The 13,700-nt window shown below is 34.8% G+C and overlaps 1 protein-coding gene and 1 long non-coding RNA gene across 3 annotated transcripts in view; one reads left to right on the forward strand and one right to left on the reverse strand.

Annotated features, from left to right (window-relative positions):
* Positions 1 to 12,149, reverse strand: part of LOC132703453 (uncharacterized) — a 57,149-nt gene extending 45,000 nt beyond the window's left edge. Inside the window, exons 1-2 of the long non-coding RNA XR_009619082.1 lie at positions 11,948 to 12,149; positions 10,759 to 11,078 (exon numbers count right to left, since the gene is read on the reverse strand). This is a non-coding gene — a long non-coding RNA (uncharacterized LOC132703453). The remainder of the gene's footprint in view (positions 1 to 10,758; positions 11,079 to 11,947) is intronic.
* Positions 1 to 13,700, forward strand: part of LOC132703452 (transmembrane protein 47) — an 88,865-nt gene that overhangs the window by 30,391 nt on the left and 44,774 nt on the right. Inside the window, exon 1 of one of the 2 annotated variants that reach the window (XM_060672716.1) lies at positions 12,396 to 12,632. The exons of the other annotated variant lie outside the window; for it this stretch is intronic. Within the exon in view, the coding sequence (XP_060528699.1) occupies positions 12,609 to 12,632 (24 nt within the window). The 5' untranslated portion in view covers positions 12,396 to 12,608. Of the gene's footprint in view, positions 1 to 12,395; positions 12,633 to 13,700 lie in introns of those variants that run through there. 2 annotated transcript variants of the gene reach the window in all.

Raw genomic sequence — 13,700 nt, forward strand, 5'->3', positions numbered from 1 at the left:
GCACCCGTTTTAAATTTGTAATGAACACACAACCCGGCATTAAATCAACATTTCCCAGTCTATACTACTCGATGTCTGTTTTGCGAACAAAAGACTATTCCAAGGCGAGGAAACTCATGCTGAAATTACGCCCCGTTTGTTTCACTTTGGGCAATATTTGGTTAACTTTATTCTTCGGTTTAATTCTATTGCCGTTTGTTTTAAGTTGCGGTAAGATTCGCTTCGTTTAGATTTATTTCTATTTTGATTATGCCTCTGCTGACCTACATAAACACGATATTCTTTTACTCGACTGTAGAGAAGATGTGATAAACTTTTTGCGATAAACATTTTTATTTATTTAATAAATGTATTTTGCAGCATGGGGTAGTTACAGATTTGTTGTTGATTAAGTTAAGCACTACATAATGAGCTTATATGTTTCTAATATCCAAGCTTAAGATTTATGATAAATATGCATTAAGTTCCTTTCTAGTATTGATATTTTAGGTTTATTTTCTTGCTTACCTTTTCTGCTACATTTTAGTGAAACAGTTTTGTAGAGTTTTGGGAATTTTTAACTGATTATCAGAAAGTGCTCCCCGCTCTAAAATTTTGTATATTACGAGGGCAGCGCCAAAATTTCCCGGCCTGAATATGAAAGAAACAAAGTAGAGTAACAATTTTTTATTATTTTTCAATATAATACCCCTTAACTTCAATACACTTATTACATCTCTTTATTATCAAATCAATCCCTTTAAAAAAATATTCTTTTGGTTTGTCTGCAAAATGAGCTAAAACAGCCTATTTTAACTCAACTTCGTCGTTAAATCGCCGTCCAGGTAAGTCCTTTTTCAAATATCCAAACAAATAATAGTCGCCGAGGGCCATATCTGGACTATATGGAGGATGATCTATCTGTTGGAACCTACACTCTAAAATGGCAGCTTGTGCTAAAGACGCACGCCTCTGGTCAGTTTTCCTCGACGTTTAACACGAATGCAGTCTCGCAATTTATGTAATGTTGCGTAATATTTACCATTGACAGTAGTATTAGTTTCTTTAAAATCTATCAAAAGAATTCCTTCACAATCCCAAAAGATCGTGCCCATCACCTTTTTTGTTGACTTGCAGACTCTGCATTTTCTTGGAAATAGCCGAAAGGTTTTAAGGGACCCATCTTTCACTAATCTTATGCATTCCTAAATGATCATGCAGGATCCGACGAACACTTGTATCAGAAAACTTAGTAATTTCTGAGATTTCTTATGACCTCCACTCTTCGACCAGTTCTTGAACCATCTTCAAGGGACTCCTGCTCCATTCGAAAACGCTTTGCCCATTCTTTCACTACAGAATACGAAGGAGAACTTTGGCCGTATACACCATTCAGCCTTTCTTTAATAATTGTAGGTGCTAACCTTTCTTTTGTCAAAAATTTTATGGCTGCTCTATACTCAATTTGTATTATTTGCGACATTTTTTCGGACACGTCTTGCTTAAAATGCTGTCAATAAAAAACTATTTGACGCAAGACTTCAATTTTTTTTTCGCAGTCTACTAAGATATATATTTAAAAAAGGACAAAGTTTTATCGTGATACTGGAGCTGCATCGATGTCAGGCTGGGAAATTTTGGCGCTAATCTCGTAAATGGATTTGTATTCAAGTTAAGTAAAAACATTTTATCGCATAAATAATGTTGAGAGAAATGCCATTAGTTTGTTTGATAAATTATTTACACTTTAATTGGTTAGTTTTGGTTAATTTTAGTTAATGGCGATGGCAAGGATAGATGTGCACTCGGTATTCCTAGTTTTTTTCAAATTATTTTCGGTTGTTCAAGTTTTTTTAGCATACAATTTTTATATATTGGAAACGGCTAAAACGTGGAACAAATTCGTTTAAGAATTAGGTATTGGATTTCAAGAAAAATGCACGCACAATTATATTATAAATTTTCCTGGCGCATTTTTTGCAGTAAACAGAAAATATTCAGGGTGAGTCAGAAGGTAGATATCGATATATCGATATTTTTTAAAATCCATTTTAGAATCCTGCATCAAATTTCAGACATAAGTAATATATATTATACCCTACATCATTAGTTTGCCTTATTTCGTATCTAATTTTCTGGGTTTCATTTAGACACACCATATTCACTTTCTTTACTGACAGATATGTAATTGTAACAATTTAAGAATTTTACTGGTACTAGCGACTTATCTGTTCATTTCAAAATAAAATTTCTGTTTTTTATTTTTCTGTAAGTAAGAGATTCGTATAGGGTATGCTAGCTAAACTATGCTTAAAATTTAACACAGAATTCGAAAATGGATCTTAAAAAGTGGTGTTCTCTTCAAAAAAAGGAACTTGGTATCGACATCTACTTTTTGACCCACCCTGTATATCTTCTGTTTACTGCAAAACAAAAAACAATGTGACGGACGTGCGCGAGCAATTTTCTTGAAATCAAATACTTGATTTTTAAATGAATTTGTTCCATATTTTAGCCGTTCAGTGAAATTAGTTTTTTATACCTGGCGAGATATTGTTTTTCTCTTCTACCAAATTTTTTATATCTTTCCACGATTCTGCTTTGCGAAAGATAAAATTTAAAATGTAATTTATTTATAATGTTAAAAGTAGGGGACCAAGAATCGTCCGTGTATTAATAGTATTTTCGTTACTTATACTCCATTTTGCTTTTTTGAGAAATAATGTTTTAGTAGGTTCAAAATTCTGTCCTATTAAAACGCAGTGATCTAGCTTTCATTTCATATTTCGGGCATCATTAATAACTTTAGGGTAAAATCTAAATGTGCGGAGGTCAAATATTATAAGAATACGTTTATAATAAATGGTGGGTTCCATAGTAAAATAGTTGCAATGAGTTGCACGATTAACTCTCAAATGTTCGATCCGTAACATCATGGTTGCTTAATTTTTCAAAGAAACTTGTCTCTAGAATGCTAGGAATGCCGTAAACTTGTGTATCTCAAACGGAATTTAGTCTTAGATGGATCGAAGATGTTGAGATAATTTGGGAAAAGTGGTAAATCTGGTTTTAACATTATAAGAACTTTTTGCCTTTGGGAGTTTATGGAGGAGTGTATTCTGTAATGGAAGGCTTAAAATCTGTACTGTGGAAATTATTTGAGAGAAGAGCAAATGTTAAATGTTTTAATTCTAGTTAAAGTGATTTTAGTTGAGATGTAGAGTCTCTCTTTACTAAACAACCAACAATCTTATGACTACTCACTTTTTCACCACTACTACCTTTCACCAATATGGGAGTCAGTCATTCTAGACAATGTTCATGTCCCTTCTTTAATTTTGCTCCCCATATAAGAAATTACAGACTAAAATGCAAACCAATTTCAGGTAAGCTCTGAAGAAGCCAACATGATGATTGGCGAAACGCCATCAATTTCTTCTGGTATGGTTATTATTGTAGAGAATATCTAATTCATCGAGTGGAATCATTTGCAATTCGATCACTCTAAAACACGTTCATTCACCAAAAGAGTTTTTGTTCGGTTTTAGACAATATCAATCGATTCTCGCTTATTCTTGCAAAAACAATGCTGAATTCCTGAATTTACGTGTGAAAATAGTACTTACACGCCACTGCCCGTCTATTGCCATTTGTCCCTCGATTTTCCGCCATAATTTCATTTCGCCTTTTTCCGAAACACCCATTCGTGTCTCATTTCGACCTTCGTAAAGGGAAAATTGAACCAATTTGCCGTCAAAGAGTTGATAAACAGCGAACATTAAGCTAGTGCCAAACAGCTTGTCAAGGAAAATGATACCAAATCTCTTTTGAAGCGCCCCTATAGTCCCCAGTCATTTCTTTTAAAGTGATGATGATTTATCGCTTCAACTGTTCGAACGTAAAATTAAAATTCCGCGCGTTTAGCTTGCAAAAATGCAATATTCTCGATTTCTCGAATGCTCGTTACTTCCGCCAAGTCGTCTGTTCCGTCCATTTGCTGCGCAGTGTTAAAATATCGTTTCCGCTTTTCGGCTTTTAGGTATTTAGCTGCTTCAAGAGATGATTCGTTCTCGAGAAAATTGACGTCACGTGGCTGCGGAACTGCTTCTGAGCTCTCAACCTTAGAATGATGGGCGGCTCGAAACAGAATCGAAGGGTGTAACGCCGTTTTGGGCGCAGTCGGATTTTGAAATGTTGCCCATTCGGAGGTCATATTTTCCGGGACTGGAAATTGTTAAGCAAACCGGAAATTCCGGGAGAAACGCTTTAGCCCGAAACTGAATGTAATCCGTAAAATAATAACCCCCGGAACTTATACAAGTTTAAACAAACGCATTTGACAACAACTTTGCTTCTGCGGTTCTATTGAAGTTAATGAGTCGGAAATTGGGGATCGGGCGAGCGCGGTGGTGAGACAGCTAAATATTCAAATCAGCGAAATTTTGCCACCATTTTCGCGCGTTTATGTTGCTGTTTAATGTGGCCTAATATTATTTAATCATTTATATTTTAATAACTAAGGAAACCACGATAGGTGAAGAGTAATCCACTATGGTGTATTTTGGAAATTTCGAATATTTTTGCTTACGTTGTAGACATTTTTAGAAGTCTATAATGAAAAGTAACAATTTCTCCTAAAATTTTTAATCTTAATGGCTATCGGGCATTATCTGCTCCTCACTATCTATCCGCTCTATCATATTGGCGCCACATGTAGATACCTTTAGGCCCAGGTTCGTGTGAAAATGCAATAGAAATCGATAATATTGTGTCACATATTTCCTAGAGAAAGTAAGTTTACTAAAATAACACATAGATCCGACAAAATAATATAACTCATAAAATATAATTCCTTCGGAGACTTGGCAATTTTTCCTTTGAATGAATTTGAGAAAAATGTTCAAGACTTCCTGACACAAAATTTCCCTGCTTTTCAAATACATAACTCGGAACATAATTTATTGCAGATTAGGCAAATTGGCATTGAGCATTGAACTGATTTCATATCGATATGATAGATCACTTTTGTTACTTTTACAAGTGGCTTTACTAACAAATTCGTTATTAAAAACCTACGTTTTGTTGACTTTTCGCCGAAAGCAACGCAGCACTTTACTTTTTGAGTATTGCCTTGCCTTGATACAATTTTTTTTGCATTAACTTTTTTTTTTAATTTTGTACTCTCTAAAACTTGAGAATCGGAATTATCAGAATATTCAAATTTTCAATGTTATTTTTACCATCGTGGTTATAGTCAAAGAATAATTTTATATAAAAGCGATATTGCAGTATGCTAAGATTAGAAGCCCTAAAAAAGTTTTTTTTTAAGCTTGTTTTATGTCATACCTTCTCATTATTTCAAGTGTCATGTTTTTTATAAAGAAAAATCGTCTTTTTTGTTGTAATGTAAATTGAAAAATTTCTGGAAATTTTATCGAGATTACGTGAATTATAAAATTTCGAATTTGAGCGTTGTTTGGTCGCTAAATTAGAAGTACATTTAAATAACGATATATACTCAAACCTTCCTCAAACATCCAGAAAACTGTTTATGTGATATTTAAACAAACAGGAAAAAGCACTTAAATATAAGAATAAATGAAGCGGTACTCAAAAAAAGTAGTTGAATATAAATTCCTAGGCTAACTCTGAAAAACTAATCTGGGATAAATATATGGAGACGGTAATGGACAAAACTGTACAATAGAATGATGTTCTCATCAACTGGGGCAAAAAACAAGACAGCTGCTATTTAATAGCTTCTTAGAGTCACACCTGAAATACTCGTTAATATACTGGGGAAATACAAGCATAGCCCAACTAAATAAATTACAAAAGCTACAAAAGTAAAGCACTTAAAGTAATATTTGGAATGAACTTGCTTGCCTTATTTACAAATATGTGAACTTAATACTAGAACAAACAAATTTAATTTGCTAAATACAAAACAAATTTATTAAAACAAATCTGAAATTGATTGAAAGTGGACAGTGTTAAAACTACACCACAAGAAACAATAAGTTCGGTGCTTACGCAAGAATGCAAAAAGAAACAAGACTCGCTGATATACAAAAGCATTCAAGTTTTTAATAAAATATCACAAACTGTATTAAAGGCACTACAAAGACTTTATAACAAAAAATCAAATAATTACTTATATTAACCACTTAGCCACTTTATTGTTAACTGCTTAGAGGTCTGAAATAAATTGGTATTAAAAAAAAGCACCCAAAAAGAAGTGTTTCTTCATTTCTTCGACCAGGTTTTTTTCCTTCGAATTTAAACACTAAACTTGCTGTGTGAATATCAAAAAAGGGACAAACTCGCGACAATATCCTTCCCTACCACATAAAACCTGGTAAATAAATAGACTCACGGAAACAATAATTTCATGTACACACCGTTGCTTTTATCATATGGTTGTTTTGGGTCGGAGAAACGGGCAAAATGTTTCGTAAAAAGACGAACAGCTCGTCCAATTGCCCAGATATTGTGTGACATCCACAAGTTAAACGATTTTTTATGATCTTGAAACACGAAAGGGGGACCTACGTTGAACATGGCAGGATGACGTTTTTAGTTTTAAACAGTTATATAAATGTTGGAACATTTTTTCCCTAAATAATTTCCTAAAAAGCTCACAATGTTTTGTAGAGAGTTGTAAATGCTGTAGATAAAATAGTACATTAAGGAAATTACGTGTATAAAGCAAAAAATAAATTGGCGTTTACAAAACTTGTTGGAGTGAATGAGGTGTAATGGATACCTTTTACGCGAACCACTCTTGTTTTGATTTTAATGATATAATTTTTCTGCATGAAATAATTTTTCTGCATGAAATAATTTTAATTGATAAATTAATTAACTAAATAGCTAAGTCTTTTGCAGTTTTTTCGAAATATCTTATAATGATAAAAAAATGCTGTAATATATTAAATGAAAAATCAATTTGTAATTAAAATCTTACGAAAAAAAAGTGAAGCGTCGCAACGATGAAAATGAATACATGGGTCCTAAAACAAGCCACCTTAATTTTATTTCTTTTCGTTTTCTTGCAAATCGAGATACGTGCCCCAAATGAATCACCCTGTACAGGGAGGACTAAATTAAGCAACTATAAAAACCGCACATAGATATCTGTTTCTATTCCATTTGCATTCAGTGCAGTACTTTTTTGTAAGGAGTTTGAGTAGTTTCCATAGTGATGCGCAACTGGTTAGGAGCTGAATTGGAGGTGAATTTAAGTTCTATTCAATAAATATCAAATTTTTAGTGAAATATTCATACGAATACAAAATCTTCCACCGCGTAAAAGCACATATTTTTTTAAATTATCACTTTTAACTCTGAAAGGGTGATAGATACTCATGTGCGAATTTTACCATTATATTTTTTATAATATATCACCTTGAGAATGGGATTTTTTTTTAAATTGTTCTAGCAAATTTTGTTTCTAGAAATAGTGTGTACATTAAAAATACTTTGTTAAAAACTACAATAAAAAAAATTAATTCAGTCAAATTTATTTAACCAAGAAAAGGGTAGGTTGAAAAAATGTGAAAAAAAAGCTGGTTGCCCTAATCATTTAAGTTCGATAGCATTTCCGAAGTGGTCTTTGTGATTTCTTTGCAACTTAAAGAATGTTTATAAGCGCCTAAATATTATTTATTTATCACTGCCAAATAAAATACAATACTACTAGTAATTAATTAGTAAGTAATTAAGTTATTTAAGGACTAAAAACATCCAAGACTACATGAAATTATTATAAACTTTTCTCCAGACAATGTAGAACGGTGCAGAAATGTCAGACACAATGTTGATTGACTAGTCAAATTCTAGAAATAAAGCTAATGTGCCGTAATTTGTACGGTAAATTTGATAGTGACAACCATGACCTGCTTTAGTTGCTCTGGTAGGTGAATTTTATCAAGGATTCCGGCTTTTCTATTCAGAACAATAGAAAAGGTGATAAGGTTTCCTTTAGCGGCGCCATATTCAGCACAGAAAGCATCATCACTGTAATTATCCAAAACATGTAATTTGTTGGTTTAAAAAAATATTTGCTCAACTAACTGAAGAAGACCAGGACACAAGAGGCCGTATACAAAATTTTTACTTCATTTACAGTGATGAAATCTTGGCTACTTCTCCCAATGAAACCTAATGAATACTAATGATTATAAAAGTGACCCTCAGATCCTTGAGAGTCGAAACATCTTCTAGTATATGTTGACCAATTTTAGGAAATGATGATGATGATGATGATGATTCATTTTTAACGATTAAGATCATATAGCTACTAGAAATATAGAGGCCGCTCCTATGCCGATAATACTTGTGAAGCATCTATGAAGAAAATTTCAAATATTGTTTTTAACCAATGACCTTTCGACATTCAACAACCAACATGGCCAATAAGTTTAAGTATGTGGAAATCGCTGTTTAGAAATAAAATGGCGCAAAGTGTATGTTGGGTAAAATCAATGCCGTCTGCGGAGCATCAATCAACTAAGTTATTAAGGTTGTATTGTAACCTGCATTGTCACAATCGTCAGCAAAAAGCACACATTCGACAAATACATTAAACACAAGAGGCCGAAGGTGCTACCTTTGGCATCTTAGATATAATTATAATAAATTAATGATGAATGATTGTTTAATTGGCGAAAAGCAGGGAACAACTGGATATTGTACGACCCTTTCTCTGGTAAATAAGCAAACTGTAATAGGTAGAGCAGCTGGCAATATTGTTTGCGTCCCTGGGTTTTGCTTTGAATTTATTAGTTCCCGTAACTTCTTCTTATGTATGTGTATATATGTTACGGAAAAAATGTTGCTAGTAGATCTACCAGGACACCGGCCTATGGTTGAATGTAACCTTTGGACAATAATTTTTTTTTATTCATTTTGTTGACATAAATATGATGAGACGGGCTAGACCGACGTCATAGGCTAACCAGTTTTTAACTGCATCGCCCAGATGTTCGATCGGTGACTACTTAGTTTACTCTCTAGTTTTGGTAAAAATATTTGTTCCGTTCTTTTCCGTCGGCCATGGTATTGCGTTCAAACTGGTTCAAAAAGTTAGCTTTTGTAAAAACATTTATTTTTGGAAAAGAAATAAAAAACGCATTTTTTCAATTGTTTTGATAACCCCCGTACGTTTTGGTTAGTTTGGTTCTACCCTGACCATGTTTATGAGTAAAAGTTCCTTAGCTAGGATATTTCACTCGGAAATTTGTATGAAACAACAAAATATCTTGGTGCCTTATTAGAAATTATTACCGATCAAGGACGCCGTCACTACTACGTTAGAATTTCTGTAGTAGATGCATCTGTGTGAAACCGCGCGTCTAATAGATCAACTTAGTTTGTGCTAACACAATGCTGTAAGGTTTTTGAAAAACAACGTGTTTTGAAAATTATACCATAGTTGCAAAGTATCCTAATCATAGTGATATGTAATATACCTATCATGTAGTCAACTACATTGCTAGAGGATGTCCCAAAAATCTTAGTGTTCTAAATACATTATTGTTTTCCACATGTTAATATAACATAGTATCGACTTTTTTTTTAATTTTTAACAAATATCCAACTAGAAATTTCCTTCACTATAACGCACGCAGTAGTTATTGCGCTATCAATGTTTTAAATCATTTCTGCTCCAATGATCGCGTGAGGACCTAACATCTTAAAATTCCTAATACTTTTAATTACGAGTTCTATATAGCTTTTGACACTGGCAATACGTTTTGTCAAAATAACATTTTCTTTGGACATTTTCTCATCGGCAGCAACACTTTTTGGTCTAACTAGAGTACACCCTTTCTTCTTTAACAGAGATTCAATTTTGTAAATGACAGGAATACCAGTATAAAGTCTAAGGTTCTTTTTTATAATATTAATAAATAATTCCCGCATATTGCTCTGTTCGATCTTGACAGTAAGCTGGTCAGCTTCTCTGTTACTACTTTCTGTGCTGTTCCCACTGGCTTTGTACGAATCAGATTCGGATGTTTCTGTTACTCTGGGATATTCAGCATTTGCCTGTCGTAAGCGTTTTTTTGGAGGGCTTAAAATCTGTTTAGCGTGCTTAGGAAATTTTATCGGGGATATAACAACATCCATTACTTGCCGTTTTTGCGATACTTGAATGGACTTGCTTCTAAAATGTACCTGTTTGGCATGCCTTATTACATAACCGTGGCTAAATTTCTTCTGTGAAGTGTTCATTGGGCAAATGTTCATGCTTTACCTAGATTACTTCCACGCCTTCAGGTTCGGACGTTTCGGTTGAGGGCCCCGCAACCGGCACTGGCTGCAAATATTCCGCGGTATCTTTCTGCCTTGCGCTTTTCTAGAGATTAAGTGTCTGTCCGGTTGACATGCAAATTGATGTGGTGCAACCTCAGATTTCATCTGGGCTCCATATTATTTTCCAGGTCGAAATGATCTTCACAGCAGTACAGTAGAGGAGCTTTTGGAACGCTCTCAAAATTTTTATTGGTGTTGTACGGGACGTATTTGTACATTTTGGAACAAAACACCACTTTCTGTTTGGAATTTTTAATACAAATAGAGTCACGTGACCTAGCCTCGGGCGAAGGTTTCGTTTTCTAGCATCGCGCCAACTCTTGACTTTTAAATGTTTACAGCTGAGGATTTCAGTTAAAATAAAAGAATGTCAAACGTACCTATATGTTAAAAAAGATCTCTTCCTGTTGTAATCGTAAAATTCTTGGTCTTGTTCGTGCTGCGGAGGAAGAATTTTACCTTAACTGTGCTTTTGGGTCACTCAGCTGCATGCGGGAAGGGCGTGCTTCGGATTTTCCCCACGTTCCCGTGATGAAGGCAAACCGGAAACGAGAGAAGAAACAAGAAGATTTAATAACAAATTTTTGATGAAACCACCCGCAGTTGCTCAAACCTCCCAGGCAAAGCGCTGTTGGGGCTGTTGATCTTGTCACTCGACTTGGTGGTGACTGATTATATTGTGTCAGTTGTCATCAGATTCTTGTCACAGGTAATTGCCTCCACGTCCACTTTATTGAGTGTGATTATGCAACTCGGACTGTAGCTTTAGGCATATCCAACTTCGGAGAAAGACAAGAGCAGCAACTAATACCAAGGTGGGGTTTTGAATTGTGCGAGGTGACTTTGTTTTAACAACATAAAAAAACTATGCACTAAATCTTGCTTACAAATTGCAATCTTTAAAGCTAACAAAAATTACAGTACTATCCTCAATTTTTAATTTGACCGAATGGAAAAATTATCACTAGAAAACTGATTTGATGAAATTCATTAAATTATTAAATTAAAATTATGATTAACCCAATATTTGAAACTGATGAAAGATATCAAAAAGTAAGAGGGGAGAAGAAATAATAGTAATAATAATAAAGTTAATAAGAGATCAAAAACAATTGGTGCTTTTACAGGTCATTAATTACACCAAGGTGACGTGATATCGACAAATAAATCCCGTACTCGCAATTAAAAAAGGACGTAGAGTAAAAAGAGATTACGGCACATAATAGATGAAAACAGCTAAGTTAAGTTATGGAAAACCGTTCCAGAGCAAAGAAGTATTTCTGCCGTTAAAATAGAAGAAAAAATATACGTGCATAAATCAAAATAAAAATAACCACTTACCTGCAGTTATCCTCGCTGAAGATCCTGACAGAAAACGTCTAGCTTGCCTGGTTTTTGTTTAACGAGGAGGTCCACCACAATTCCAACAAGTGCCCAGAGATTCGCCTCTTGGTAAATCACAGCAATGGTAAGCGCTAGATTATATATTTTTGCTAGTGGAACTTTCTTCGAAGAAAGCAGTAAACGAAAGAGAACTAGCGAAAAACTTCATCCGGTCTCATCCCAACGATCATTCATTAATTAATTATTAATAGAGGGAGCGCTGAATAAAAACAATGCCCCCCACTTAAAAGGTATAACTACGTACCTGACTTCGATGTTCTGATTAAGTACGTCACAAGGAATTTTACGTACGCAATGTGTTGCGGATTTTGAATATCGATGAACCCAAAATATAATAATAGTGGCGAAATTTATTTCGTTAGACTGAGCAACCCGCGGATCGACCGCGAAACACTGCCGTCTAAATACCAAAATAAATTTCCTAGTCGCGACGCCTTTTGTGTGTCCTACAAAAACGAATTAAACGTCGACGGAAGAGAATGACGGTTTAATCCGCGATCAACGTGTCGGCAGTAAACATAGTAAGCCCAGTAGCAGTTCCGTGTCGTCGGAACGGGTGGCGTCGAGACGAACTCGGAAGGTCGCGAGCTTTACATTCACGTCGAGCAAGCTCTGCAGGAGGAGCGCGTCGCGTCGCCATACACGCCACGATTCCCGTCACAACACCACCACTACCCCTGACCGACCCGAAAACCTGCCTGTCGTCGTCAGGTCTTCTCCTGCGGCACGTGTCCTTCATGTTTCCCTAAAAGAAAAAAAAAGCGAATTGACAAAGTGTTATGTGTTGAGCTGCGTCGGAAAATGTGATTTTTCGCGGTGGGATGCCAGTCGGGGGAAACGAGACGCGTCGCGACGTCTTCGAGATCGTCGTTTGGTTGAAACCGGGATCCGATATCGTCGCTTAAATGGGGGAAAATCAAATCGCACAGGTAACGCCAACGGCCTTATGTGAAACGGCAATTCGTAATAGTTGCAATAGTTATTCTTCTTCGGGGCAAAATGAACACTTTTAAAGGGAAACTCGCCTTTCTAAAAGAGATTGATGAAAACTAATTTCCCTGTCTGGTAGTGGTAAAAATTGCACGTAGGATATGTTTCGAAAATGTGCATTTTTCAAAACCCGTGTAACGCAAATACGTTTCAATCCGATTTTCCACTACCAAATTTTTGCCTACACTTCGAGAGCTCAGAAGATCCGAAGAAGGAATTTTCTTTTAATTATTAATTAAATAATTATTATAATATTTGAAGAGCACACGTAGTACGTCAAATGGTAGCTCAACATGGGAATTTTATTTCGTCTATAGTTTTGGTTCGTTCAAAGACCGATCTAAGCTTCTCATATTCACGTTTGTAAACAAACTTACAACGAAAGAGCGATTTAAGTCCTTTTAGTTTAACGAATAATCGATTCAATTGCGATAGCCAATCCTAGAGGGTCTCTGAAGAATATAAAAATTATTACGTGGTGTTGCCGACTATCGATAACAATAGGAGTGATGACGAATGTGATGTTTTCACTGATAATTGTTTCCTTCTTCACGACAATAGTCTTCAGAATGATAGTCTGTCATTTTGACAGTTTAATACATCTATCCAAAAACAACAAACCTTTTCATGTTGTTATATTTTTTAGGTTATAAAAAAGCATTTTTGACATTATAGTTGGTTTATTTTTTACAAACATTAATAAATCGTCTAGTAAAGACAAACCGATTTTTTTTTTATCAAACTTTACAATTATTTTATATTAAAACTTGTGATTGATTGATTGAGTGATCGTTTTTCGTGTGCTCGTCATTTATTTTGTCAATAGTTTTGGTTAAGATATTTGGGAAAACATAACTTTTTTCGTAAACTCACATCTTGAAATTTTGATTCACAATCACAAAACACTCAGTCAATTTCCCTACGGTATACTGAGGCAACATTGTCCAAGTCGTAACGTCATGAGTTCCAGCTCTTCTAGATTGTCCTACACCGATACAGTTTATAGA

This window comes from Cylas formicarius, unplaced genomic scaffold (assembly GCF_029955315.1).
Source record: "Cylas formicarius isolate icCylForm1 unplaced genomic scaffold, icCylForm1.1 PGA_scaffold_6__28_contigs__length_40554024, whole genome shotgun sequence".
Taxonomy (NCBI): Eukaryota; Metazoa; Arthropoda; class Insecta; order Coleoptera; family Brentidae; genus Cylas; species Cylas formicarius.